At 37.1% G+C, this 26,399-nt stretch overlaps 1 protein-coding gene across 2 annotated transcripts in view; it reads right to left on the reverse strand.

Moving 5' to 3' along the window:
- LOC136363519 (myosin-IIIb-like) overlaps nt 1-26,399 on the reverse strand; it is a 75,034-nt gene that overhangs the window by 45,723 nt on the left and 2,912 nt on the right. For both annotated transcript variants that reach the window (XM_066322839.1, XM_066322840.1), the window contains exons 2-6: nt 10,277-10,460; nt 8,716-8,850; nt 5,388-5,492; nt 5,025-5,124; nt 1,409-1,485 (exon numbers count right to left, since the gene is read on the reverse strand). In XM_066322839.1, the coding sequence (XP_066178936.1) occupies nt 1,409-1,485; nt 5,025-5,124; nt 5,388-5,492; nt 8,716-8,850; nt 10,277-10,423 (564 nt within the window). In that variant the 5' untranslated portion in view covers nt 10,424-10,460. The remainder of the gene's footprint in view (nt 1-1,408; nt 1,486-5,024; nt 5,125-5,387; nt 5,493-8,715; nt 8,851-10,276; nt 10,461-26,399) is intronic.

Genomic DNA, 26,399 nt, shown 5'->3' on the forward strand with positions numbered 1-26,399 from the left:
AGTATTCAAAGCTACACCTGTTCCTGTTTGATATGCCAAGTACATAACACATCTTGGTTACATGTGTGCTGTATTTTCAGGTCAAAATTTTTCAGATCGAAATATCTGCTTATCTCTTTGGCTTTTTGCCACGAGAATAAATACCTTCAACATGGCAGGGAAAATAAATTTGGTATGATTACTGCCCTTGATGGTGATTATTCAAGCAAAACACTACCATAAAAATAACCTATAATAATCCATGTTCAATAAAATCTTTCATAATATGTCCATTATTATCTAGAGAAGTATTTTATAGAGGTCTCATTTTAGAAATGTCTCCAACCAAGGTGATTCCATAAATAATGCTTGCACGGTGGTTTCTAAGGTATCTTGTATCTCCTTTGTGACGTAAACTGGTTGTTATGGAGATGGTGAAATATCAACCATTCTTCGTGAGACTGTGCAAGATCAATTTTAGACCCCTTGCAGCAGTGCCTTTTCTCTGCTCAGCTATAATCAGCCTTCCTTAGCAACAAAAATAGATGCATAAAAAGTATGAAATGTTTTAAAACAAATGTTTCCACAATACTTTCAACTCTTCAACATACAGAAATAGACCTGTGTGTATTTGTAATAGATAAATTCTATCCTAAATTGGCCTTTACCAGAAAAGAGGCTTGTACTGTTACAAAGGCTGAACAACTTACAAATAAGCAGACCACTCCTGTTTCAATCCTGGTTTTTAAATTTCATAATCCATATTTTTCAGAAGTACTTTGTGTTCCTTAAGCAGGGACAACAAAGATTGATATCTTTCACCCCATAGTTTGGTAAAGTACAAAATTTTGTTCAACAATGTGTTAAAACTTTTTAGAGCTTCATGAAATAGAAGGCAAAGGGTTATGTCTGGGTAGCAGTATGTAAAATTATGTAAGAAAGATACGTGAATATGGGCTAAGATACCTGTATTTTTCCCATTTTTTAATCTATGCTAGCCCATGTGTCTAAGTTTAAAGGTCTCCAGTCAATGATTAAGGTTAAAGAACACACAGGGCAGTCAGGGTTTTGCAGTGTGCAGCACTACAGCAAGACTGGAAAGAAGGAATTTCTCCTTCTCCTCCCAGTCTGTATTTACATCACAGATGAGCATCCCAAAACATACAATATTTGGCTGGAAAATCATAACACTCAGTTATTTGTAGATTTGCTGTACTTTTATGGAAATACTACAGAGAAGAAAACAATGATTATTAGAAATCCATTTGGTATACTCTAATAGTATATTATTTTTACTGAACAGAGGACAAGATGTAAAGCAGAAACACAGCCATAAGGAAGGGAAGAAAAGATGTCCGACTATGGGGAAGTGACAACAAAGTGTGCATTGCAATGAATGGAGACAAGCCAGACAGGCACATCTGCCTACCTCAGGTGCCATCCAAAAGGGTGTTCCCACTGAGGTGTTTCTGCGCAGCCGCGTGCTGGTGAGCTGGGCTGAAACACCTGCAACAAAACACATCAAAGAAACTTGGCTTCAAACTCATTGTCATTTTGGTAAGTTTATTTCAAGTATATGGAAAACAAAACCCAAACCTGTGGCACAGCTGCAGAATGCCTGGCCAAAGTGGGTGCAAATCATCTGTTTGATTCATTTCAGCTTGCTGTTTTCTTCAGAGTTTCTGAGAAGTTGGTTTTTTGGGGGTTTTTTTGTGGGTTTTTTTTTTTTTTTTTTTTTTGTGAATGACTCTCAGTTTGAAGCACTTTTATTCAATATCAAAACTTCCACTGTCACATAAATATCCCAGATTTCTATCTGCTGTTTTCATAAGTATAAATGGCAACTATTAAAATTACAACTTGACTTTAAAATTTCTGTTTCAGAAATGTACTGGCCAAGCATCACAGGCCAGAAATTTGTTCACTAGATTACTTGCAGAGGCTCCTGTTCAACAAAACAGCTATGCACTTGCTTAAATCTTTCCCTAATGAGAAAAGCTCAGAAGCTCACGCTCACACTGCAGCTTGCATTTAGGGAATTAAGCACATACTTAAAACAAAACATTAGCTTCAGAGCTTTGCTGACTGGGGCTGGACTACTGAAGCACAATTGAAAAAACCAAAAGAATGAACTGGAGTGCAATCAAACAATGTTAACAAATCAGAATGAACTTTGACAGCAAATCTTCTGTGCTGTGGTCAACATATAATTGAATGAGTTCAGTTCAGTAGCATTCCAATGAGGTGACACAAAGCCAATATTGACTTAGAAATATATTTCACTTTAACATTTTTTAACAACAAAAGCCACAGTGGATTGCTCTATTGGCATTACCCAGAGACAAAAATGAGCAGAAACACATATAATACACATTGACTGCTGCCAGTGAATAAAAAAATTAGATTCATAAGCTAAATTGTTTGATTTCTGATAGTGACATTCAATGTTATATTTGTTTTTAATTTTTTCAGTGTAATTTCAAGTCTTCAGTGATTTCCTGAGTACCGCTGGGAAACAGTTAATGGCTAATAGAACAAGCCTCTGTTCATTTCACTGTGATCTCTCTTCAGCCAGCTTAATTCATAGCTGCTATCTAGGGATATTTCAAAACACTGCAGAATACCAAAGAGCTGAGAGACAGAGAGCATGAGCATAAATGAATGATAAGTTGCAGACATTTTGGGTCAATTTACTGTGACCATCATTTATTCAAATATATTACGCTGTCAAAAGCAGTTGAGGGAAGAAATGTGTGTTACATTGAAAAAACTAGTTGTAAAGTCATGCCGTAAAAGAAAGAAAAGCCTCAATTAAAGATATCTGTGTAACCCTCTCTGTGACCTAGTATCCATATGTACAGCCTTGAATATGAAGCAGCTTTTTAAAATCAAGATTCTGTCTCATTCTCTGGACCGAATGGATAGCATTCACTGAATAGGTCATAATTTAATTTTTTTAACCCCACTGATTTGCATTCTCATTTCTTATTTAATATATCCAATCCTATACTAAATTTAAAACTATTATTTTCTTTTTCTTTTGACATATTTCTTTCCCCACTCACCAACCAACAAATCTACTTAACATTCCCACAAAATGGCAGAGGATTATTAGTTCCAGGGATTAACCTAAAAATATCCAAAGCATCCGCTGTGTTTGGGTACTTAATAGGAGATCTTTCAGTTTTCAGGCACTCCACAAGCCTCAAGTAGAGCTATAATAGATCTCAGCTGCAGCTCAAGAACACACAGTTCTTCTGCAAAGCAGAAAAAGATGTTTCAAACTGGCTACTGGGAAAAAGAGGAACTGAGTTTGATGTAAGTGACCCTCCACCATCATAGAGAAACACCCGCCGAAGCAAGAATAATCTCCAATTTTATGTCATTCAACTGTCACAACTGCAAAACTCCCTTCTCTTCCTGCATTCCATGCAATTTCTCTAGTTATCTTCCAATTCCTGCAAAAAATGAAACAAAATCATTCTACAGAGACCATTCTGTGGCTACAGAAGTAGACACGACTGGAAAAACAGCAACTTCATAAAAGCTTGGCGTGTGATACTTCTTCAGTCAGAAAGCTCATAGATACGTGGGCATTTCTTGGCATTACTTTTAGGCAGTGGGGAACACTTGAGATTTAAGTATAATTCTTTTCTGAGCCTGTCATATCTGTTGTGATTTTCTAGTGCTGCTGTGCTCAACTTAAAAAGTAGGAGAAAACCTCTGAAATCTAAACGTGGAATCAGAGAGACCCACAGGACACCATAAAGATTGGGAGTCTCAGTTTCCTTGAATGTGCACTTGGGGTTGTAGCACACTGCTCTGTCTTAAGGCCTTTAATACATCTGATAAAGACATTTTACTTTGGGGAGAAAAGCCAACTTTTCCCATAATGGAGTGAAGCCAAAGATTAGACTGCCAAAATTACCCCGAATGAGAAGGGATCTTCCTCTCTTCTATTAGGTCAGGGACTCACTCCAAGTTTTGCTTCAGGTCATATGTTTATCCTAGCACTATTTTAATTGTTGCCTTTACAATGCAAAATAATGAATTTATGTCCCTAGAAGATACTAAGGAGTCTCATATGTGCCAGCTTACTTTAGCATCTTCAATGTATATGTGTTAAATTTATAATACCATGACATCACCAGTATACAATTTCCTTTCCACTGCATAAATTTTATACTTTAGTTTTTTAAAAAGTATTATTTACAGATATTTTTTGACATATCATTCTACTCTACTCTCATTTTGTGAATATTTTTTTTCACCTTCATGGATGGCTAAACAAACATATTATTCACATGCTATTTTCAATGGTGACTACCTTATGCATTATATTGGTTTCATTAATAAATCATATTACTAATAATCTGCTTCTGTTTAATAAAATTGTCCACTCCCTTGCATACATATCTCAGGGACTAAAGAATTTAATTTCTTTCTAAGTGTGTGTTCAAAGGAATAAAAATTGAACTGACTTTAAATCTATTGCCAAGTCCCTTTCTATCATCATCCTCTCTTTCTCCCTCTTGTTTCTTATGATGTATCCAGACTGGGAATGCTCAAATCTAAGAGCAATAATCACAAATTAAATGGATGTTGGGTTTTGGACCCAAGGGTCTATTTTACCTTCTGCTCAGAGGGAAAAAATATGCTTAAGGCTATCAAAAGCCATTTCAGAAGAATGTTTCCTTTTCATATGCAAAACCCAGAATATCTAAATTTAAATTAGGAGGACAACTGCCCTGAAACTGACACTTCTTCTGAAATGCAAAAGAGCTTTGTAAATAAAATGCTAGCTTCAGAACTTTTAAAAATCATTCAATTATGTTTAGCTTTTAAAAACTAAAACTCCATTACTGATTTTTAGTTAGAATTTTTATTCTTGCTGTAATAGGGTTCCTTTCGGATTTTTCCTTCTTAAAATAATTCTGAGTATGCTTCTGAAAAAGTCTCGCTGTGACATTCTGCCTTCCCAAGGGAAAGTAAAGCCTTTGGCTAAACTGCATGTATCAAGAAAACAAAGGGGAATTGGTCATTACCAAAGTCAACGAGCTTGACTCCACCTTCTGTTGTCAGGAGAATGTTGTTCCCTTTCACATCACGATGAATGATCCGGTTATTGTGTAAATGCTGAAGGCCCTATATACCACGAGTAACAAAAATAAGTTTATTCCCTTATTTAAAAACAATTCTTCTGCTGCTAGGGAATGTAATGAAGAAAATCTGCACACACTCTACAGAAACAGCTGTCCACAGGATTACATGCCTTTATACAACCCCTGCTGTTAAAACACCCCATGCAATATTGTCCACATTACCATACTCTATACATAGAAAATGTATGTATGCAATAAGTGAATTGCACCCTCTGCTGTCACTACAAGCCCAATGAACCTCCTTACCAAGAGAGCACCATACAAGATGTATGAGATGATAGCTTCATCCAACCTTCGGCCACACTTCAGCAGGCCTTTGACAAGCTCTGTGACAGAACCTCCATTGCACAGCTGGAAAGGGGGCAGTTGTGAGGAGGGGGAAAAGGCAAGACAAGTCCTCAGTTACTCAATATACTTGTTTAGGCTACAAACACCTACCATGCAAAACTGTGTTACAACACAAGTCTGGGAACAATGGAACTCATTTTATTTGCGATGTTAATACAAATATACAGCAGCCTGAGTGAGGGGAGGGAAAAGAAAACCGAAAATTATAAAGTAATTCATAAAGCACAACAAAAAAGATAAAAATAGTATGAACAGGACTGTATTTCAGTGTTAAAAGAGGATTCAGAAATCAAATTTACATTATTTGAGTATTTTCACAACAAATATGCGTTGTTTTTTTGAAAAAATCCTTTTGTGCAAAGACCAGACAGAGTAGATTGATGCACTTGATAACTGGGAAGAAACAAATTAGTAATTTTAAACTTTCACTCCATCAATGCTACTGACAGCAGGCAATATAAAATAGACAGAAGCCATATCTCTATACTCAGATTTGATGCCATGTGCTGTCAAAAAAGAGAAGCATTCTAATCCAAAAAAGCATCTTCTTGCAAGCATTTTCTACCAATGGTCTGCTGAATATCAAAAGAGGTAGAGAAAAAGTAAAATTGGAATCTTTGTAAATATGTTCTCATCCACACCTTAAGTTTACTATCCATACCATTCTAACAGGTATTGATATCCATCCTTTCTCCTCTCTCTTTCCTTTTATTTACCTTGATATTCACAATGGTTTGACCAATAAGAAAAAAAGATGGGAGATTTGGCTGCCCTTCTTTAACCGAATTTTCTCCTCTATGCTGGTTTTTGTGGCCAGCCCCCTTACCAACGTTTCTGCCAGAGGATCACATGCACTTCAACACAAGTTCATTTAACATTATCAGTTTAAAATACCATAGCATAAATCAGAATAGTAAGAAGTTATACAAACTCTCGACTTGCATCTTTCAAACAGCTTTTATGAAAAACTGTGTATCAGTTCAACCACTAACTTCTGTTATATGCTAATACTTTCCTTAACTTATTACTAACTTGCCCTTGCACCGAAAAAATTTACTAGACTAGAAGTCTGAGTTCATAGAAGTGACGTTGAAGCAAAACTTCATCGCTTGAAACATTGATAAGTTCTGTAGGAATTTGACTTTATTTTTTAATTCATTAGTAGGGAATGTTTTTCTTATCTTTCAGAAATTTGTGGGAGCATTCAGGTCAATACCAACTATCAACTGTATTTACATGAAACTGCACAGTTTTCTTCCCATGGTTACCCATTTGCTGACAAGCCATTAAGCCAACGTTTTCTTTGTATTGCTTTCATTGCATCAAATGTTCTGTTTAGACAGACTATAGTAAATGTATCTCTAGTCTGCAAATTAAGTATATAAAACTATGCCCTAACTTTAAAAAAAAGCTGGTTGTGACTGAAAAATAACACAGGCTAACAGCTGTTTGGTAGGATATGGTAAATGAATGCCTGACTCGAAAACACATCCCACAAACACTATTGCAGCTGTGACACTATTCTTGAAACCCAGCAAAGACCTTGAACAAAATGAATTTGGCAACTTTATACCTAATGGTAATACTTTGAAAGGTGGAGAGGTGCACATTTACATGAAAACATAGAGATGTTTGCTTCACAGTTGTCCAAGACTTGCCTCATCATAAAAATACATAAGGTATCCACTTTTGCCACCTTTCCTCATCACAAGCATTTATCAAAGAAAGGTCCTGCTTGTAGTGAGTAAACATGGCCAAACTGTGCCTAAAGGAAAAAAAATAATCCATCTTTTAAATACAAAGTTTGGAAGTCACACATCAAATGAATGTATTTCATCAAAGGCTCAAGGATCAAAGTCTGAATACTTTGTATATTCTTTTTTACTGAAAATGTATCATTAATTTATGGTATCACAAGTATGGTATGCATGCTATGCATGCATAAGTCTTCTGTAAGTTCCAAGGCAAGGGGCTATCTGGTATATTTTCAAATGTAAAGAAAACAGATTTTTTATAAAGTCAAATTTCTTCCAAACTTGGTATTATGCACACCAAAACCCACCTGAAATGCACATACTTAATTGATAAAGTTTATACAAACAGCCAACTTGTTCAAATTCTACATTCAGTTTTATTTCTGAGTATATGACAATTTTTCTCTATAAAATTCTGTCATTTGGCACTTGGTGGACCTTTAGAGACAAGACTTTTTTATTAAAAAAGAAAACACAGAGGAAACTGAGCCCAAACTCAACACCATGCCAGCATGCATACCAAAAAACCAACACCAAATCAAAAATACTAAGGTCATTTCTCAATAGTTATTGAAATTTAAGAGGAAACACACTCAAAAGTTTTCACTCAAGCTACATACTGCTCCAGTACATAGAAGTTAGGTGTTGGGGTTCCACAACTTGTAGTGGAAATAAAGATTTCCTATTCTGATTCTATTTTATATAGAATATTCTATTCCTATTCTTGAATGTCATAATTCAAGAATGGGGAGTGGAATTTTCAAAACAATCAATAATTAGAAAGTGAATCCCAGCTTTTACCAGTCTGGTTATGAAAGAAAGAAATGCTTGAATGGTTTGCTCATCAGAGCAGTAACTGCCTGTGCAGAGTTCTGCATCAATTAAGACCAGAAAGAAACCCTCATTTTACAACCACCTTTGGCAGTCACTTAACTGGAAACAAGACCACCAAAATACATTTGACATTGTAAGAGTACTGACTGCCACTGAACAAGAAGAGTTCATAGATGGCTGTTGCTAGGTTTCCAACAACAACCAGTCCCTAGTTTAAAATTACCATAAAACAGACTTTCCTATTATACTTTCTCTGTTCAATTTTGCAGCAGGCAGCTTATTTGTTAACTACTCTCCATGTCACTTCTTCATCATCTTTTGCATTCCCCTCAAATACATGAGGGGAATTACCCAAAAGTTTAGATAAATGTCTTATCTAATGTTTCCTCTAACAAGGGAGAAAAAAAAAATAAAGGAACTGCTTATTTAGAAGGCAGAATGTAGCAATTCAAACAGGTATTAAATTCAAGACCATTCCCTGTTAAACAAATTTTGAAGTTTGGATGTGATTTTCAGCAGTAGGCTACAACACATCATCTATCAGAAAATCATGAAAGCCTGTGACTCTTTAGCAATAACAAGCAAAAATCCAACCACACTTGCTAAGGCAAGCCATAGTATTGTCAAAATGTTTTTACCTCAAGTACTAGCCAGAGCTGTCCTCCCACATATTGATCTGCTTTGTAAAACATCCCATAAAATCTAACAACATTAGGATGATTGGGAAGAAACTGCAAAATATTATATTCAGCTTCAATTTCTTCATCTACATCCTAAATAAAAAACACAAACATGCAGAACATATAAAGACAGTGACTCCAAATAAAGCAAGAACAAACTCACATGGATAAAAAAATCCTAATTTTTTTCTTAGTTTGTACTTTTAAATAGTTTTACTTTAATGCAGCTGAAACAACTCTATACTGGACATTTAATGCACATCGAATTGTGCCACTTGTGCTCTTCTTACATACAAAAAAGTGAAGCCTGTGTAAATCAAGCATTTGTTCTTCAAGAAGTCTTCCACTATATAATATACTTAAGAAGAAAACTAAAAATTATATTTAACTTTGCTCAGTTGTCTAAGTAAGAAATTCACATGTGTGACTTTTAACCTGTTTTTAAATCATACATGTTTTAACATGTGAGCTAAATGTAAATACATGAACCTTTGATTTCTTCCTTTTTCTACAGTCATCAGATAGGATGAAACAGAGAATAATTTCACTATGCCTCAAAGGGCTATCAACAAAACCAAATACATTCTTATGATGAAAGACATACACCAGAAACAATGAGAGACAAAACAACCACCCATGAAATGAGAAAAGGCTTCTAGGTAATTGTTAATGAAAGAATTCTGTGACAATTACAATATAGTGTTTACACCAGCACACAGGCCACACCTCAGAACAGTGCTTAAGTGCTGAAACATTCCTCATTTCTGCAGACTTGACTATTACAAAATTTAAGCCTGTGCCTTCCTCAGATCTGTACATAAAAAAAAACACAATGAATTTAACTTGTGGCTGATGACATAAACACAACATTTTTTAGTAAGTATTTTAGCCCAGCTGTCATTATCAACCCCCAGCTTGATCCAATCTGAACAGCTGCCAGTTAAATTTTCCATTGAAAACGAGGGCCTTGGTTCTCACGGGAAGCTAGGCATTTAATACCCATTAAAACCAGAGCTGGCACAGAACTACCTCGGAGGATCTGGGAAGTGCTCTTCTCTTTTTATCTTAATTATTGCCTCACACTATTATCTGCTTATAAAAGGTAACTCTAAAATATCCTAAAGTTCACAGTGTTTCTATGATGGGAAATGTAATTCTTTTAGAGAGTACACAGAATAAAACAAGAACATTAAGGTTAACAGCATCTTGTATTTCCCCTGCTACAGTGGGTCCTATGAGGAAGGCCTCTCTGCCTTCTCATAATTTGCATGCTCCAAGCAAAGAGAACTTAAATTTGCAGCAGAAGAATTACATAGACCTAAAATAGAAACTAGGCAAATGCTGTCCCCAAGTAAGATGATGTTGATCAGTTGCTGGTACTAAACTCCTTCTGTAAACACATTCTGTAAAATTATTCCCTTCTGGATGTTCTCAGTATCTTACACATTTGAATTACATTTCAATTCTAAGAATTCTTTTAAATTAACAATCAAGTTACAGTTTAACATTTTTTACTTACACTGACAGGATCCAGAATCTTTACTGCTGCCAAGCTTCCATCTTTCTTATTAGCAACCTTATAGACTTTACCATAAGTGCCTTTCCCAATAGTCTCTATAATTTCCCAGGTATCTGAGGGATCAGCTAATGATTCTAGTCCAATCATACTGGAATTATATTGAAACAATCCATACAATGGCTTCCTGGAAAATAAAGCAGACATACATACAGTGGAAAGCCCTAAGTAACTCGGTAGTAGAGAAGGCATCTTATGATACAGAAATCAAATACTCTCCTAATTTAAGAAGAAATACAGATAGAATCACAAATAAAAACCAGACAGAAATGTAAGATCACTAAGTGGAAAGAAAACACTGGAAATCGTTTCTCTTTCCTTTAGTGTATTATTTGCTTCAAACATTGCCCCATATGCAGCACCATTCTAAACACATTTTAACAAGTTCTGACAAAATATTCCCCTCCCTCTACTGCACACTTTTTAAATTGACATTTTAGACAATTGACTTAACACAGATCATGAAATGAGGTCTTATTTCTGGTTTTAAAAAGCTATGTCAGGGTTTTTCCATAAATTCATGTAATGCTCCCTGGAGATGGCCAGACAGGCATCAGTAGGTATAGCCTCATTATATACAACAGGGCTACATACAACTAACAAAAGTGAAGACTGGGCTGGCTGGTGTCATAAAATACAAACCAACTTGAAAATGGGCAACAGGTACATCACTGGGGTGATCTATCACTGTTGAGATGTTCCTCAATAATTGCACTTGTCTCTCTCTCTGTGTGCCAGTCAGAGTGTGTTATAGTCTGGTATACTGGCTCAACACCTCCAGAAGATCTTCAAGTCATGGGAGATGTTGTTTCCCCAGACACTCCTGAGTGGATCCTGCAGCAAATGGACCACTGCAGCCTACGCAAAGGGCTCCTTCCCACCCTGGAATTACACACATGGTAAGTTCTGGTGATTAGGAAAACGACAATACCATTTTAGGATTTCATGTCAAGTAGTGAGAAAATACATCTTGTCCCTGAACTGGAATTACAGAAAGAAAAGATAAAATTTAAGATTATATTAACTTAACCTTTCTATATTGCTCATTATTAGGGAAGCTCACTGGTTGATGGTTTCTCTGAGAAAGAAAACTTTGCCCATTTGGTGGCTGTCAGTAGGTATATTAACTACCTGTATGTTTAACCAGGAGATGCAAAGTCCAAATGTGTCCAATCACAGGAGTGTGACAGTGACAAAGGCAACTGAAGACAACACCATCACTGACTGCAAAAGTTCCCAATAAATAAAGAACAGTATTCTGAACACACAAACTTAGTACGTCAACAGAGAAGCAGGTGAGGTGAAAGACTTCTCTGAAATCAGTGAACAGACTGTTCTACATGCACTGAAACAGCAGCTACAGATCTGGAGCTCCTGATAAGCCAATCTCAAGAACAAGCTTTGCTTGCAGGGTGGCTGTGGTGGAGAATACAAACATGGGAACAACTGCGCCTCACAAAAATACCCCAACACAACAATATATTGAATGTATGATTTTAATGCTTTAAGTGAAATGCTAAAGACACTCATGTGCAAAGAAACAGAGAATAGACTGGAAATACAAGGAAAACAAAGACAGACTGATATTTAGTTCTCTGTCACTATAACAACTACCCTATCAAACAGATTTGCCAGAAAATGATGCATGGCACTATTTGTACCAACATAATAATATTATGTGTCCCTCTAAGCAATTGTTGTGTAATAAATACATTTTTCCTTAAAAAAAAAATTAATGCCATTGCCTGCTGTTGTTCTGAAAACTATAACCCTTAAAATGGTATCTCCACATTTTAAAAACACATTTACATTTCTTTGTATCAGAAGACAATGTTGGCAAAATAAAATCTAATGTAAAATTTTTAAAGATGGAGTCATGATGGAAGACTGAAGAGAAATTTTAGTGAGCATTTTTGTGCATTGTAATAGCATGGCAGCATTTTCAGATGGCATATTTATGCATTACATGGAATCAGAGATGTGAAATACATACCATAAACCTCTTCTGTTTAAACCAAAACAAACTTTCCTTGGACTCAAGTAATACCTATCTAAATAAGGTTCTACATCTGTCATCAGTAAAACTGCCTTTTGCATCTATGACATCACTGCATCCCTACAACAGAAGCCATTATTTTACAGTACAAAAAAGCAAAATAACAGTATCTGCTACTATCTTCAATAATGTAAGACCTGAATTTAAAAAACCTGAAAACACCACAAAATGTAAACATTATGAGGAACAGCTGAAGTTGTAAAGTTAGTTTGTGTTTTTTTCTATTTGCTGACTTGTTAAACTTCAAAAAATAAACCATCCTTGTTTTAACAAAAGCTGCCATTCACTTTTTATTTATACAGTGAAAAGTTATGTATGAACACAACCACTTCTGCAATAACCACACATTCAGATCTTAACACTATAATACTGCAGCAGAAATTTATTTAGTGAGAAACTTCTCCTTTTACTCCCCTCACATTAAGGTTTAGACATCTCTGGGCTTTGAAATGATGTACAGAAAGAGGCTGCTAGCTGTAAACACCTTAGAAGTACCCTCCCCAGAAGAAGCCTCAACATATAAGAGATCTACCAATGACAAGTGCTTCTGCCATCAGTTGGAGAAAACTTCCCAGTGTTTATATTTTTTTCCTTGTAGCCAAGCAAAATAGCCCACACCACGTGCTGAAAAATTACACTTTGGCAATTAACTCTACTGGATAGGGAACATATTACAGAAAGCTATTTGGGACTGCACACGTTTATGCAATTTGAGGCATGACTACATGCCATCAACAAGCCCCTGGCACTCCACACTGTTTTACATACTTGGGAAAAGACAGAATGAAAGCTCAAGGACAACCTGATGGAGTCTACTCAAGCTGCTCTGAGGCTGGAATAGGGACAAATAACATGATTTTTTTTCTTTTAAGCAGGGATAACTTAAATCTTGAAAAAGTTGACCAACCCAGACAATAGGGTAAGACAAATACTTATTTATAGGCTTCAGTCACTGACACTGTTTCTTTCACCCATGAAAAGAGATATTCCCCATCAAAATAAATGTCACTATTATCTCATAACACCTGACCTCTTCTATTTTGTAAACCTTTGCAATCAGAACAAATTAAATCAGACCAGGCATGACAGACTAACTTAAATGGCAGTCAGACAAATGTGCAACATTTTTCTACTTTTAAAGAAAATATTTCTCTCTAAGATCAACAATAGAATCTATGACTGCATACTATCATCCCTTAATGGTATTCCCATGATAAACAGACTCCATGCATTATGCATATCATATAAGATATCACATAAGAAGTATAGGTTACAGACAGTGCACAAGTCAATTTTCCATCTGTGAACCGCAGCCTACTGACTGTATTCCATGGCTCTAAACAGCCTCAGAAAAGCCATCTGGAAAGATATGTGATGTCCCAGAAGTTCTACTGTGATATTCACCTAGGTTGTGAAAATAAATAAGTCCAAACTTTTTATAGAATATACAGATTTTGTTAATGAAATAATTACATCTGAAATAAAATCAGCAATTTTCTCTCACAAATCTATTATCATAGCTCTCTTCATCAAAAATTGTAGGAAGAAAAGTGACTCATAAGCCAGAGATACAGCTGTTCTATTATTATTGTTGTTCTCTTATTGTTCTATTTTCACTACCACCTCACTCAACTCCTACATAACAGTGACTCCCTTCAGCAATCCAAAATGCACTCTCTTCTAGCTTACAGCAAGATGCATCATCCACAGAGAGTTCAGAATTGGTAAGAGTCTCACGTCAGCCTGGTGCTTTCTAACAATCATGCTACACAGTACTAGACAGTTTTGAGTTGTCTTATAGCTGGTAGGGACATGATAGCAATACCAGCCAATACTAGTGAAAATAACAAAAATACTGCTTCCATACAAATAATTCACAGACTGGGCTCCTTTTTGCAATGTTCCATTTGTCTTAGCCCTCTTGTCTCTCTCGTGAACCAGCAGGCTTATGCACTTCTGGCATTTACAAACACTGTGGAACAGTAAGAATGACATATTCAAAAGTAAGGTATTTCACTATTTGTAAATAACTCAGTATTGGTCCCACACTAAATTATAACTCCTTGGTAGAAGAATTCAGCAGGTAAAGTTGACATTGTCAGCTATGGCCTCACCTAGCCATGACAGACCCTATTCTGCTGACTAGTGTGACTAGTGGTCACACACAGACAGCAACCTCAGAAGCAATTGTTAGAGGAATTAATGAACCAACAAAAGGCACAAGAAAATCAATAGTCAGAACAGCATCCTCTGCTACTCTCCTTTTGCCATTTTTCACTGGTTAGGTTAAAACAAAGAGAATGTGAATATCTTGAAATGAAGCATACCAAAAAAAAAAAAAAAATCCATCAAGACACCATCCTACAACTGTTCTCAGTTGGACTGAGAGAGATTACAGATTGTGCTGTGGGTAGGGTTTTTTTGGGATAAAACTTAGTCATGGAAGAAGATGGAGGAGAAAGATAAAAGCATGTTCAAAAGCTATTACTGATGCTATAAAACTTATAAACAAGAAAAGAACCATACCTCAGCTGATCACATATTTTTTGTAGGCAAATATAAGGGACAAAACAGGACAACCAGAATAGAACTGTTGTTATTTATAGATGAAAGGTAGATCTAAGAACACTGCAGCTAAATTCTGTTCCCAGAACAAGTATCACTTGAATATACAAGCCATGAAATCAGCTCTGGGTGTTCAAAATTAGAAACAGAGAGAACATAAGTGGGAAGCATGTTCTCCCTTTCCATGTATTCTAACTTAAGCTTTTCAAAGTTTTGTATTATTTGTGTTTACATACACTCCCTTTGTCTCCATAAAGTCCTTTAAATCCAAGAGGTGTGGGGGTTTTTTTGTTTGTTTGGTGGGTTTTCTTGGGTTTTGTTTTTTGGGGGTTGTTTTTGGTTCCTTTGTATGGCTGGACTAGATACTCTAGATACTGTAGTACAGTATTAGCCACACGGCCAGAGCGGAGTGATAACCAATGGCAATGGACTGTGTCTGGACACCAGCTCTGATGAAAGCATTGGGATTATCTGCTCCCTTGTCTTGTCTGTGCTTCCAGTTCATTACAATATGAAACATGACCACATTCCTAATATCAACCATAATAACCTGAGCACAAAAACAGCTACTGACCATCATGGCACAAAAATCTAAATGTCACCTAGTTCTCTAGAAATAAAGAGAACATAGAATACTCTAGTTAAATGATAACATCACAACAGCAGTCCTAAATCAGTTCTGAACTGAAGGTACATTTAAGATCATAACCTTAACTCAAAATCTTGGATGAAATATTTGAATCTAAACCAGAAAATTCTCCATTAATATCCTGGAAAATGTATGGGAGGAATCTGGACTAGGATGTATGTGCCTAGGCCAGATAATCCAGTACATGTTTTCATTTAGATTCATTGCCTAATAATGTGTTGCATTACAAATGTTTGTAAGTAAACTCCTATGGGATCCTTATATTTATGAGAACAACATTAACCTTGGTCCAATAATGTTTGATCATCTTTGTATTGTCCCCATAAATCAAACTACTCAGGACAGGGGGTGAATACATCATCCTGATCAGCCAGTTTCACAAACAAACAGATCCAGGATGCAGGAAGGCAAAGGTGAAGTACTGCTTGGCTCTGACCAGCTCCCCTGCAATCTTCTAATTGGGTGTCTTTTTCAGTCTTTTCAGCAGGACTGTGTCAGATAAGGAGGTACTCCTGATGCTATTGCTGAGTCACAAAGTTATTTTACTCCAGAACTATTTAGCACCTCATCCTGTGATTCGAAAGTGCCACAACTCTCTTGATGAACTTCCACCTTTCATGGCGTCCAAGTAGCATTTCTTTTGTTTTCACAAAATTAGCAAAATGTATTATTAACGGAAAATGACACTTCCAAGGTTTTCTGGTAGGCATGGTGTATTTAAGAAACTAACTGGGACTAACATAGAAAACTATATACAGTGATGAAAGACCAAATGCTTTGCTGAGAATCAAATTATTGCAAAACATCATTTCCTGCACATGGTACACCAAGTATTTTTGAGAGTCATCTTATACTTATCCTGTGAGGTAAAGAGTATCTTGCTACTAAAACAGAAATCAACAAAAACTTCTATTGAAATTTTGAGTAACATTGAAAATAAAGCCCCTGATCATTCACAGAGAGCTGCAATACATTTCATTCATTTGACAGCTAATTAATCAGTTCGATATCTTCACTTCAACTCCAAGGAGCAAATGCTGTAAAATCACATACCTAGTCAGTTAGTATGATTATTAAATTAATTAAACATTATTAAACAGAAATTACTTTCCAAGACCAGATCCAAATATCTAAAAGCCTGTTAAGAAGAACAACTCAAAGTCAGTTGTAATCAGTGACACTCTTATTGCAGAAATGCTATTTATATTAGCTAATGAAATAGAATTCCAACCAGCAAAATACACTAAAGCATTTACAAGTTACTAACAACTAACACATCAGTTCCACCTCAGGCTGTGAACTTAGCACTAAAATAAAGCTTATCCCATGAGCCCATTCAGTTGTAAACTGTAGGTGGCAAATCAGGTGACTTCCAGCTGCACTCTCCAGGAGTGAAAAATCAATACCTGAGAAGATTTTCTCTTCCTCCTTCGGTAGCAATTTAACAGGGCAAAAAAATGCATGTGTTAGTGCTAAAATGGAAGGATGAAGTCTGCAACAGAATGATGACCCACAGACCAAAACCAGGCTCTTCACTCCAGTCCTAATCAGAAAGTTTGATAAGCTTTGTGTATGGATGAGGAAGAAGAAATCTAAGACAGATGTAGGATAAACTTTGGAAAAAAATAACTGCAACCTTACATTAGTGACCTATTTTCTGAAACCAGCTTATCTTATATTGGATTTCTGTCCTGCTAAGCATATCCGAATTCTTCAGCACCAAGATAGCTTCCTGACAGCGAGAGCTTGTTTCAGCCAGTCCTGCACAGAACTGTGTGTTCCATATTCTGATTCTCATGCCCAGTATTAGATAACACTACTGTGTGTAGTGTTTGCTAGCTTAAGATGCAGTCATGGAGCTACAAATAAATTGGTTCAATCCTAGCAGCATCGCTTCATTAATGCTAATGATTGTTGTGACACTAATTGATACTGAGCTTGATCTATTTATCAAGTCTTTTACAAGCAAGAGCTGAGGAATTAAAGCCACTTTGTCATTCACAGAGAGTGACCAATAACTACTTAATATTTTGAAGGGATCTTCCTATTGTTTCACAATATACCTTAATTGTACAATGCAATCAATCATAATTCATCACCATAATTCTCCAGTATTTATTTCACAGTAGTTTTATTCTAATGCAGATTTTAATAAGAAGAAATACTCTTTTATCCGTAAGAAAAATAATAAACTATTAATCATGATACGAAGAATCTCTCTTAGCGCTGACAATGACTTCTTGGTTAAGATAAAGCATTTCCATCAGTGAGCTAGTTGTTATGCATTACCAGCATGTGTGCAGTAGCCTAGCGTGACACCAATTTGCATAATTTCTCTCCTGTAAGAGGCTTCAAAAATAATAATAGGCATATGAAATAGAATCCATTATTTTAAACTTACTTCAGCAGCTATTTTCAAGGAGCAGTTATCAAAAGAATATATGAAGAATTAAGTTGAATAAATTATAAATTTATTCTTTGGGTTATGCTTTCTGGGCCTATAGCCACGTAGGTTGAATTCTGTAACAAAGACCAAGACAAAACCACCAAGCAATTGGCTTGATGTCTTCCCAGACAATAGTCAGGACTGGGACACTGAGCAAGTTCGCAGATGATACAAAACTGGGAAGAGCTGCTGACTCCCTCCAAGGCAGGGAGGCCCTGCAGAGAGATGTCAACAAATCAGAGGGCCGGGCAATCACCAATCATATAAAGCTCAGCAAGGGAAAGTGTCGGGTTCTGCACCTGGGATTGGGCAACTCTGGGTGTAAGGACAGGCTGGGAATGAGGTGCTGGAGAGCAGTGCCACAGTGCCTGGGGGTTCTGCTCACTGGTGAGTTGAATGTGAGTCAGCAGTGCCCTGGCAGCCAGGAGGGTCAGCCCTATCCCGGGGGCATCAGGCACAGCACGGCCAGACCGGCAAGGGAGGGATTGTCCCTCTCTGCTCTGGGGCAGCCTCACCCTGAATATTACGTGTAGTTTTGGTCACTGCAATATAAGGTACTAAAACTATAGAGGAGTGTCCAAAGAAGCACAACAAAGATGGTGAGGGGCCTCGAAGGGGAGCTGTATGAGGAGCAGCTGAGATTATTTGGCCTGTTCAGCCTGGAGAACAGGAGACTGAGGGGAGACCTTATCACAGATCTACAACTTCCTTATGATGGGAAGAGGAGGGGCAGCACTGATCTCTTCTCTGTGGTGAACAGTGACAGGACCCAAGGGAATGGCCTGAAGTTGTGTCAGGGGAGGTTAAGTTGGAAATCAGGAAAAGGTCCTTCACCTAAAGATGGTCAGGCTCCCCATGGAAGTGGTCACAGCACCAAGCTTGACAGAGACCAAGAAGCATTGGGACAGTGCTCTCAGGCACATGGTGTCACTCTTGAGGATGGTGCTCTGGAGGGCCAGGAGCTGGATTCAATGATTCTTGTGGGTCCCTTCTAACTCAGCATATTCTGTGATTCTGTGACTGTCTAAAGGTGACTGGATAATGCCAGTATCCACTGCTGCTCAAGATGAACTTGAAAATCAGTTAGGGTTTTGGGGGTACAGACAAAAAAGGACAGATAGTGATAAACACAGAAGCAGCTCAGAGCTATTACACCTGTGTATGTTATTAAATAATCTAAAGGGATTAACAAAACCAATTTTTTTTTCTGATCTGAACCCAAAAGAGACCTTACCATTCTTTATTATTGATATAAAGCAAGAGGAAGAATATCCTAACAAAATTATATAACTACTGGTGGACCTTTTCTTATCTTCCTGGCTTACGCATTTCTACATTGGGAACAGCAAATAATATTGCTGCAGTATTCCAGTGCTCTCACATATTAATCCAGTACAATGTCTGGCCTTATAAATTTGAAGAGTAGTTTAGACCTTGGTCCCCTTTACTGTGCATTCTGATACGTGGTCATCAGTAAGAAAGATCTGATTTATCTTTATCACACTAGTCTACACAATTGACATTTAGGCCTGATGTCCACTAATACAAAAACACATCACCAAAATACTCAGCTATCCCATTAAGTGAAAAGATACAAGCATCCCAGCAGAAACAATAGGTGCCAATACCAACAAAAACAAAAATTCTCAGAGCTTGCTCCTGTCAGCTATTTCACACTGAGAAGCACTAATCAATTTCAATTCCTACTGATTCAGGGGACTTGAAGGAGATTAACATCTCCAAGAGCTGTGATCTTGAAGAGAAACAATTTAATAACAACAACAAAACTGCCCATGAACTTTCAGAACAGAATTTAAACACAGAATAAAGTACCAAACTGGCCTTTCTCCCAGATTAACTCTTGGGCTGCTGCAGATGGTCTGGAAGAAACCTAAGAGAATGCCTGAACTGATTTTAGAAAGAGAAAATATGGCAGGTAAGAATGCTGTATCACACACTGGGTACAGTAACTACAACCTGGAATAATCAGCCTTTAGCAGTTCATTAGCAGTTATTTAGTTTTCTTTTATACATACTGTTTATCTATAAAATGTTTATGTAACAGCCCTGTGTTCAATACTGTGGAGTTTCAGAGTTCAAAAGAGAAAAATATTTTGTGATATCATTTGAGAAAACAGAAAAATGGAATAGATAAAATAGTTTTATGTCACCACAAGCAGCACTGAACTGAGATACGAGTTAAAGTAGACTAAAAGTAGATTAGATTGTACAGACAACATGAAGCAGGATCTACTGTGTTACATTTTTAACAATATTTCACCTTCAGCCATTTTCTATCACTTTATACGACAGTGGGTCATTTCCCCTTTACTAAGGATACCCTTTGCAAACAGCCTAACTTAGTGTTTAAGCAGAGAGTACCTGCTAAAAGAACAAAGTCTGAAGCACCATAAAAGCATGATGAGCAAAACAGAAACTGACATGATCCAATTAAGAAGGATATCTTTATATGGTGTGAGTGATGTGGTGTGATGAGGATGCTCCTTTTACAAGATAGCATTACAAATAGAGCCTGCATTGCAAACACAATCCCAAGAGTTTGGAGAACTCAAGAGATACTCTTGACTAGAACTCACCTCCTGTACTGCAGAAGTCTTATTTTATATATGCTTCAGGCTCTATTTACAAATTGGAAAAAACTAGCACCTTTAACAGTAATACCTTGTATTGAAAGGTGACTCCTACACAGACATACCAAGCTACAACTCTCTAGACATTACAGCAATGTCCCACTGCAACAGCCCCCTCAGAAGTCTCATCGGCTGTTGCCAGGTAACAGTGCAGAGGCAGCTCCATGGTTTGCTCTAAGTGTCCCTAAGCTCAAAGCACATACATTTTGGCTTCTCTTGTCAAACATGTGACTGTGTAGACTATCTCAGTTAACCACAGAGGCAGGCTGGCTGCTTGCTCTGCCATGCCTTGAAATCCTCTCTCAGCTCCACAGCAAGGGTATTTTTAAAGATACGTGTGAGGTGAAATAAATATGTGCACAGACTTACCAGGGTTTCTGAAAACCCCTTTACTTCAGCAATTGCAAGGAACATAAATAAACAGGAAAATCAACAGATATCTTGTTTTGACTTCAGTCTCAGCTTCCTGATATCTCAAACTCTTTCAGCTTCTTACTATTAACAAGGAGTCCTCAGTCACTGATTTCAAGCTTGTGTCATTTACTCTGAAACACATTTGCTCTTCTTTTCTAAGTCCCTCCTCCTGATCTCTGCAGCATGCTGGCTTTTTGTGAAAAGAGAAGCTGATTTTCCTTCAAAATGGCTGATAAGAATCCCCTTCCTTTAATCTTCTGGCCTGCCTTGCTATGGCATTCCTCTTCAAACACACTATGTGACCAAAACCTCCCACTGAAGTCCAGCCTCCCGCTTTAAGTTTGATAATTGATTTGTCACACTGAGCATTCAATCCTTTATTTAATGCCACTCAGTCAACAAAATGTAATTTTTCCTCTTTGTTTTCCTTTTATTTTTTTCCTCTAGCTTTTGGCAGGTGCAAAATTTATTTCAACCAATCTACAGAAGCAGAAGCATAGCAAATAAGGCAAATAAAACCACATTCAAAATGATGCTTGTACTTTGATAGATTTGCACAAAATCCTTCCCAATGTCAAAGAGAAATTACATATTGTATATAGATTCCTTGAATTGTCCCAGCTGTCAACATACTTTAACTACACTCACATTTCTGTAAATATTTTTTCTCTCATCACTACTCTTCCCATAATGGAAGTTTTGTTACCCAGTTTAGAGAAACAATGGTTGCATCAACAAGATATTCACTTGGGAGTGTTCCAGCAAAAACAATATGTTCTGAGTTTTTTGAAATTGCCATATCTGACTTATATCCTTGCGGTATCAATTGTACAAAGGTAATTCTCTACAATGAATTATTTATTTCCTGTAGTAATAGACATCTGAGATAGTCATAAATATTTATATGTCCAGTTAATTCACTAATGAAAACTGAAGTAATCCCAAAATGGGATGTTATATCAAAGGCATGGGGACCAGTCTGCTCGATTTTTACATTAGTGAAGACAATCACTACATGGGAAGCAACAGGAGGTGGAAGAAACCTGCTCCTGAAAGCATGGTACAGCAATGGGCTAAGATACCAAGACAGAGCATTTTTGTGTGTATCCCTGACTTTTCTCTATCTCTCTTCTCCCAGCTTGTAAAATGTGTGGTATCATCCCCCAATCACACTCCTTTGCAATCCCTGGGCTTCTCACTAGTATTCCAGAGAGATTCCTCTTCAGCAATGGAATTCTCTTCTTAGACAATGAGCTATTTGTTTGTGCATTGACCTGTGCAACTCCACTATCTTTACAGCATCTAAAAAATATTTTGGGTTGCTGGCTGCCGAAAGTAGTTCAGTACCACCTATGGATTGCAAGTCTACAGGCGCAAATTCCTTCAAATTAGTTCGCTGTACTGATATCACCCTCCACCTAAAACAGGTCAACATAAACAGCTAGAAAAAGGATTTTTTCCCCTGCATTCATAATAAGGCAATGCAGTTTACCAAGGTTTGTAAAGTCGAAAGAGAATAGAGGGGGGGGGAAAAAAATCTGCATCCATCCAGATCCAGATCAGTCCCAAAAGGTCTTATCTAATCAACTCAAAGCTCTTTTTCAGCTCATATCCCCCTCATAATCCATTCCTGTCTCTGGGGCAATTCACCTTTGTCTGCACCTCTAAAACACAAACTATGAGTCATTCATCTAAAAAAGCAGTAATCTGTTTGTCCATCAAATAATTGCTTCCCACCTTCCTGGGAAGCTGACTGCTTTAGGTCTCATGTGGAAAGTCTCACCTAGCCCATAACACACTTGATTATTCACATTTGGATCAACTTCTCACAATCTGTTAGTCCATTGAGAAGCATAACATTAGCTGGAAAATGGCCAAACCTCAGGAAAAAAAAGCATCTCTAAATGGTAACATTTACTTTTTTTACATTCATCATGTTCTAAATTCACAACCATCCTTTAAGCAGATACATAACAGATACAGGATCAAGACATGTCTCACAGTTAAATGAGTCTTTTAATAGAAGCTGCATGTGATAATAATGAATGTTGCTGTAGTGGTTTAGCATGCAATTCTATTTTTGAAGGATGCTGTAACAAAGCATTTCCAAGGTAAGACTACAGATCCCTGGCCTAATTCAGTCCAGAATAGGGGAAACACCGCTCTCATGAGTTCAGCAGCAAAGGTACTGCTGCGAACATCAGGAAATAACGTCACAGACTACACATGCTGCTTTCCTCTCATCACTACTGACAAAGGTCAGCCACAAACAATGATTTTGAAGCTGCAAAGTCGTATCTTAGCTTTAGGGGAAAAAACCAACCCATCTGACAGAGACAGGTTAGGGACAGCTGCGTTCTGCTGGACTTGTTCTCTCAACAATAACTCTTTCAAGGACCTCAAATCTACCGTGATTTCAGAAATTATTCACGGGCCTCCTAGACTACAGGAATAAACAGGGAAGAGAAAAAATGAGGAGATATAAACCAAGTTAATTTTCAGTACCTTCAATTACTGATTATCAGTGGAAAAAGGAAGAAAAAAATCTTTCACATGACAGATTCTACAGCAGCTGATGCATTTGCTAATTCAGATGTAGAAGGAAGTACAGTGCAGGAAGTGCAGTGCAATGTCACAAAATCAGAAGTCATATAGAATTCCACATAAAAACAAAACCCATTACAGGTTTGAGTTTTACTACATGTACAAAGAAAACATTAAAAATGTGACATTAAAAACATCAAAAGATGAAGAGACAATAATGCAAATTTAGAAGTTAAATAGGTCACTGGTAGAGAACTTAAGGAAAATACTGCAAAATCGAGAATTAATCCTTAACAAGGCAATTAGATCGTGTCAGCAACTGAAGTCATCCATGCCAGAATGACTCCAGTCTTGAGTGGGCTGTATTTTGACATAATGAAGGTGTTCATGAATCCAAAACATTAGGAGAAAACAGATCTGCAGCACACAGGCATGTGAGCTCTGACTGAAGCAAGATCAGCATGTAAAACTGCCTATCATCTACAACAGTGAACCCAGAATAATGCTCAGCTATTTTGCAAAAGCATGAACTGTCAGGGCATTTGCTTCTCTTGGAAGCTGCATTTAACCAGAGGCTATCACCCTCGGTTCCTTGTCTAGGCTATCCTACAGCCATGTCGCTGCCACTCATCCAGAGCCAGGCACCAACCTATGGACTCGACCTTCTCCACAGACCTTGAGTCTGCCTTCTTCCCCAGACTGGCGTGGCTGTCACTGCACTGTCAGCTGTGTGGCTGCCACCCCTGGGCCTGCCCTCATACCTGCCTGGGCTCCTGACAGGATGCCCCACGCTCAGTGTGCCCACTGGCCTGCTGCCTCACTGGCACCCACGGCTCCTGGCTCATCTGCCCTCACAGGGCAGCCCAGCCCACACTGGAGAGTGGCTGCTGGTATTTCACCCAAGCCCTTTTTCTGCTAGCCTCCCTCAGAAAATGCAAAAGCTTGCATACTTTTCAAACCAATGAGTCCTGCAGACCTATAGATCTGTGTGTATCAAGACCCAAAAACAGTGAGATCAAAGAGTCTGATGAACATATGAGGCAGTTAAATTTTTCTCATGATCACTATTTTCACCTTCCAAAATAAAACAAATGAAGATGTACATGCTACAGCATTACCTGGTTATAACTGTTAGGATTCACAGACTTTTAAACAAATGTTTATTGTCCATTTCTTACGTTAACACTGTTTTTCTATAGAAAATGTTCATTGAAATAAAAAGGAATGTAGTGTGGAACTTGTTATGCAAATATTTTAAGGTAAGCAAATTCCTTTTTGTATTTTTTCTTTTTCTTTTCCTCCTTCACACAGAATAAGCAAGCATCTTAGGCCATAAAGACATTCTGTTCTTTCTTAAGTAATTATTTAGACAACCAATATTTAATTATGCAAAAAGCCACATTGTACAGTAAAACCTTATTTCAGTGACAACTTTTCAAAAAATTCTCTCTCCCAAAACCTAATTTCAAATTTAATAATTTTCTTTCTTCTATTAAATAAACCGCTTCTGTACAATCCTGGCAATATAATGTGTATTATTTAACAAAATTAGTCTTTGCCACAAATTATAAAATTATTCTGATTTGTATGTCTCTGGAATTCATGTGAGAGTAAGACCAAGTTTGAATGCTAACAAAGTATTCTTCTGCCTAATGAAATATTCATATTCATTTGTCATCAAGACTTTAATAAGGAAGAATACAGCCTTCTCACTTCTGTCAGTAGAGGACTAGCAAAGATCTTTCCTTCAGGATATTGTTGAAGAATATCCTTTTAATTTAACTAATGGGGAATTTTCACCATTAACATAGTCGTAGATGATTTTTAACCATTTTCCAAAAGTAAAAAAGCTAAAGTGATTTTTAAATACTCTTAACTTCTGAAGATACACTCTTTTTCCTTGAATTCATTTTTAATCACAGGAAGTTTTTTGAATTATGTACTCTATCTACTGTATTTATCTCATCATCTCTCCTGGCTTGCCTCTCAGAGCCATTAATTCAGTGCTCCATCTGCTACAGTTGCTCATACCACAGATGACATTTACGTTAGGTTTGTTTCTGCAGAAGAAAATATATTGGAAATGGTAGTCTGACAGGTCTTCGTATCCATTTCACAGGCTAAACGCAAGTTATAAAGATCATCCATGTAACTACTGACAGAAATGCTGAGAGAACAAGTGGAGACAAGACGTACATCAGACGCCCTCTTCTTTCAAGTGAATTGGAGTTAATCACATCTATCATTCATCCTTCCAGTAGGTTTAAAATAATGTGCAAAAAATAAACCAGGAAACATGAAAACGGCCATCCCACTCTACATGTCTTACAACTCCTCCTGCTTTATGCACTAATATGCAGGAAAACTGCTATTGGCCATGTTGCATTCTTTCAATATCAGAAATAAGGGTTTGCCTTTTTTTTTTTGGAACGTTTTATACCAATTCCATAGAGCAAATGGAATGATGTACCAAAGAGCTCAACAACAAATTGTATGGACATACTACAATGTGACGGGATTGTCCCACAGCACAGTGAATATTAGTTGCATCCAGACTGTCCAGTAACATATTTAGAGAACAGAAACCTGAAGAACCCTGAGGGAGAACAGCTTCTGCAGTCCATATACCTCCCGGTTTTAATGTTTTTTAAGGTATTAAAAAGTATGAAGTAACCAGGACAGGGAACTTTGCAACAATTTCTCCTTTTTTCTGAATAAAATACCTCACCTATATGGAATAA

The sequence above is a fragment of the Sylvia atricapilla genome, chromosome 7 (genome assembly GCF_009819655.1).
Source record: "Sylvia atricapilla isolate bSylAtr1 chromosome 7, bSylAtr1.pri, whole genome shotgun sequence".
Classification (NCBI taxonomy): Eukaryota; Metazoa; Chordata; class Aves; order Passeriformes; family Sylviidae; genus Sylvia; species Sylvia atricapilla.